Source organism: Limulus polyphemus, unplaced genomic scaffold (assembly GCF_000517525.1).
Source record: "Limulus polyphemus unplaced genomic scaffold, Limulus_polyphemus-2.1.2 Scaffold98, whole genome shotgun sequence".
NCBI lineage: Eukaryota > Metazoa > Arthropoda > Merostomata > Xiphosura > Limulidae > Limulus > Limulus polyphemus.
Window position 1 is genome coordinate 962519 of NW_013665708.1, and position 4448 is coordinate 966966.

General features: G+C 30.9%; 1 protein-coding gene across 1 annotated transcript in view; it reads left to right on the forward strand.

The window, feature by feature from the left end:
* The window catches only part of LOC106469669 (CCR4-NOT transcription complex subunit 10-like), a 36913-nt gene that overhangs the window by 24374 nt on the left and 8091 nt on the right, over positions 1 to 4448 (forward strand). The window contains exons 10-12 of the mRNA XM_022399135.1: positions 1306 to 1427; positions 1922 to 2164; positions 3072 to 3185. Coding sequence (XP_022254843.1) covers positions 1306 to 1427; positions 1922 to 2164; positions 3072 to 3185 — 479 coding nt within the window. The remainder of the gene's footprint in view (positions 1 to 1305; positions 1428 to 1921; positions 2165 to 3071; positions 3186 to 4448) is intronic.

A 4448-nucleotide genomic window follows, 5' to 3' on the forward strand; every position in this document is an offset into this window, starting at 1 on the left:
ATAATATATAATAGTTGAAAGTGACCATACTTTACAAAATATTAATGTACAGAAAATTTTGTAAGTCTTTAGTAAATGTTTACAAATATGTTTCACACAAAAAATTTGAAATATTAATACAGTATTTTTGCCAAAAGTTTTTTGTGAATTTACAGAGTCAATCTGACTGACTAGTCTGAGTGAAATGTGATTTCATATTAAGAATAAAAATGCATTTTTACATTTTACAGTTTTTTATATTTTGTTTCCTTAACCTCTAGAACCTCCCAAATGAATATGAAACGTTTTTTTTTCAGTAAAACTTTATACCTTATCTATTAATTTCTCTACCCTAACACTAACTGTAGCTAAATTATCTTTAGGGAAAGTTGAATCATGTCTGACTACTAAACTAGCATAAGATATGAATAAATCACTCAGTGAGAGTTTAACTCGGGTTACACTAAACACAGAATCAAATTACATAATGCATGAGTAGCTCACATGCATATGTTGTGGAGAACTTTTTTTTATATAGGTTTTTCTTATCTAACCTAATAAGTTTTTCATTTTTATATTTTAGTTACATTTGTTGAAAAATATATATACCAGTAAATAAGAAATATACGTAAAAACAAGGAATTTACCTCATACCATTGCTTATAGGCCTGTTTGGACTTGAGGTGTTTTTAGCTTACTTGCCTAAGACTACCTTTTATACACTATATTAGTTGTCCAAAAATAATTCATGTTGCTTTCAAATATGCATTTTAAAACTCAAACAGAATGCCCCATAACTACTGTAACTTATTTGGCTTTCTAACTAACATATAAATAAGTTTAAAAAATTTCATTACTTAGTGAAATGGTGCCTTTGGTCTACACTCAATAAAATCTATTTAGGAAATGTGTCTTTTACTGAAATGAATTAACATAAAGACATCATATTCACATAGTTCCCAAATTGGCTTTTTTATTGATTATAAACGTGTAACATTGACAAGTAAGCATAAGTAAATTAATAATTTCAAATGCATGAAGAGTTGGGAGGAGCTTCTGTGATGGGTGTAAAAATTTATCGTTATCTTTGAAAATAAAAGTGGTGGGAGGTTCTTATTTTAAATTGTGGTTTGTCAATATCTATAGTTGGTGTTTTTAATTGGTGGGCATTCTAAAACATATATAAGGAAGAAAAATTCTAAAAAGGAGAATACAGAACATCGACATCAAGTAACACAAAGATATCAAAACTGAGAATTTATTTAAAATATTTCTTTCTTAAATTAAAAAATTAAAGCTTATATAATATCTTTCCAATTCTAACAGGACAACAGTCGAGACTTTAGTTTAAAGGAGCGACAGAAAGATATGATTCGTGGAAGCGTTGGAAGCGGCCCTCATAGAAAAATTATAATGTCCCCATTTATTTCTAATGATAACAAATTAAGGTAAGGAAATGATTGATCAGTTTTAATCAAGACCTAACATTATCAGTTTTAATTTGTGTATCTTTGTAATTGTTGAATCTGTTCAAGCAAACTTAACTGCAGTTTATCACTTGAAATTTCTCAGTTAGAAAATAAATTCAGATTGGATAAAATATTGGGTAAAAATTCACAAATTTAAATTTATACCTTTGGTTGTAGGACTGTTTTGATGTTTCATTTCTAACAGGATTTCCATGGCTAGCATGCCTGACTGTCAATCTGAGGGTTCGTGGTTTCTTCCCATTGCCACAAAATTACATTCCCCACTTTGGGGCTGTGGATATGTAATAAGAGTGACAATGATAAAATGTGTGTATTCAGCTAGAGTAACCCGAGGGAGATAGTTGTTGGTTAGTTGTTGAGAGAAAGGCAGATAAATGATCTACATAATTTTCATTTTAAAACCTCTATGGCAGAGTAACAAAATTGTTCAGCACAAAGTTTTCTTTTTTCAGTGTCCAGGGTCAGTTTTCTGCTATTCCAATGCCAACCTTGGAATTTGCCTCTCTATGCCTACGTAATGCACTCATTCTTATTCCTGAAGCTCCTTCACCCTCTTCCAGTACCAGTACTACAGTCAGTAGTCAGGGGGGTAGTATTGAGGAACCAGAGGGTACCAGTCCCGTGGAAGGTCAGCATGTTACAGTTAATGGACTACCAGCAAATTCTATTCAAGGAGCTGAAGTAGCCAACTTAAAGTATGTCTAACTTAATAATAATAATACATCTCAAAAGTTATAAACATGGAAGGTGCCTAGTGTTTTATTTTTATGCAGTAAAACTGTTAAAAGGATCTCATACAAAATACATTAACTTGTAAAATTTTCTTAAGTTGTAAAGGGTTTCAAATATGTTCCTTTAATTTAACAAAAATGTTAATAGTATCCAATATAAAGTACATCTAAATTATAAAAAATATTTTATGAGCTGTAAATGTAGAGAGTGTTAAAAATATTATATTTATGTAACAAATTATTTTAAAGTAACTAACTTAAATATACATTCAACTGACTACTTTTACGTTATGAAAGTACTATACTTATCTAACTTTAATCCAGCTTGACCCAAAGATTATGTGTAAAGAGACAAAAGAAGTAACTAAAAACCATGCCCAATTTATTTGTTGTGGGTGATGATAATATCAAAAGTAGCCAACTAAAAAATGTTTAGCATCGTGTATATAAGGCAACTATATTAGTTAAAATTGTAGGTGATGTATGATATGACAGAATAATTTTTGATATTTAAATATAAGTGTCTAGTCTAACACTGTAGCCTAAAACTATCCTAATAAACAAACCACACTTCTGTAGTCTAAAAATCTGCCCCCAGTAACATAGTCAAAAACTGCCCCAATGGTTTAGCCTAACAAATCAATCCAGTGGTTTAGCTTACTAACCCTAATAGTGTAGTCTAAAAATCAACCTTAATGGTATAAACAAAAAACAAACCCTATTGGCATAATTTAGAAGCTAACGCTTGCTGTATAGTTTTTACCAGTGTTAGATATTACACTACTGAGTTTCAGAGATCTGGTGTTTTTTAATATTAAATATGCAACACACCTGTTGAAAAGTGACTTCAAAACTGTTCTGTAACTTATAGGAACAGCATCCTTGTAGCTAGTGCATATGTTGCATTATGTCTGGGAGATATGGTGATGGCCCTGAAACATGCTGAAACACTCCTTAATCAACCCAGGATATCTGGAGCCCATAAGTATTTATTATTATATTTTTGAGTTAGATTGAGAGTGAGTTTTGTGTTGAATGAAATGTTGTTGTATGCTTAAGTTCAAGTTCTGATATTTTTTAACCAAGGTTAAATGTGAACTACTTTGGTATTTCAAGGTTAATGTATGTAAAAGCAACACTCGTAATACATTTTAATAATGGCACTCTGATCGGTATGTACTCAAATGTTATGATATGTGTTAATTTAGTGTTTTCATATGTTTATAGATTCAAGTTTAAGTTATATGTTAATTCTAATACTATAATTAGTATACATCCATGCCTTGTATTATGTGTTAATCCTAGTGTTGGAATATATGTGATTTCTTGTGTTTCAGTCTTGGTACTGTGACATGTGTTCTGTGTGTATCAAACAGTCTGGTCTATTAATTAAATGCGATGAACTTTTTTTCCCCCACTGATAAAGAAAGATCTACCTTTCAAAAGTGCTTGGATTTTGAGATTTTTTATTTTTGTCTCTGGCTACAGATATAATATATACACTCTTAATTTTAATAACTTCAAATCAACCAATGATCTCCCTATCATTAGACTTTGATTAATTCTTCTTTACAACAGCCACAAATGAGGAGTCTGGCCATTGTTAATATCTAATATACTTGACCTTTGTAAAGAAGTTAACCCATATGCTTCAACAGTTTCTTCAAAACTTGAAAAACATGAAAGTATTAATCATTCAAGATCTTCTTACTGTGGGATGGTAAATGTCTTAGTATGTTAATTTTTCAAGATCTTGTTATTTTGGAATGGGTAAATGTTTCAAGATGTTAATTATCCCTTTGTGTGGGAGGTCAAAGTTTGCATGGCATGACCTTTTACTGAGTACCATTCAACATGGTATTAAGTTGTCAAGAAATTAATGTCACTTTTTTTAAATGAAAAAACCTGACCAACTTATATATCAAAACAAAACATTTATTAAATCAAATAGTCTCCATTTTTATTGATGATGCTTTTCCATCTTACAATTAGGTTGGTAATGCCCTGATTAAAGAAATCACTTGGCTTTGAAGCAAAAAACATGTTGATGTCCTCTTTAACACCTTCCACATTTGCATTTGTTTTCCTATTAAGATGGTGTTGCAGAAACAAAAAAGATGGTAATCTGATGGTGTCATACCTGGAGAATATGGTGGGTGGGGGAGAATTTCCCAACCCAACTCCATAATCTTGTAGTTAGTGTCTAAACGTGCTACATGTAGACGTGCATTGTTGTGGAGAAGAACGT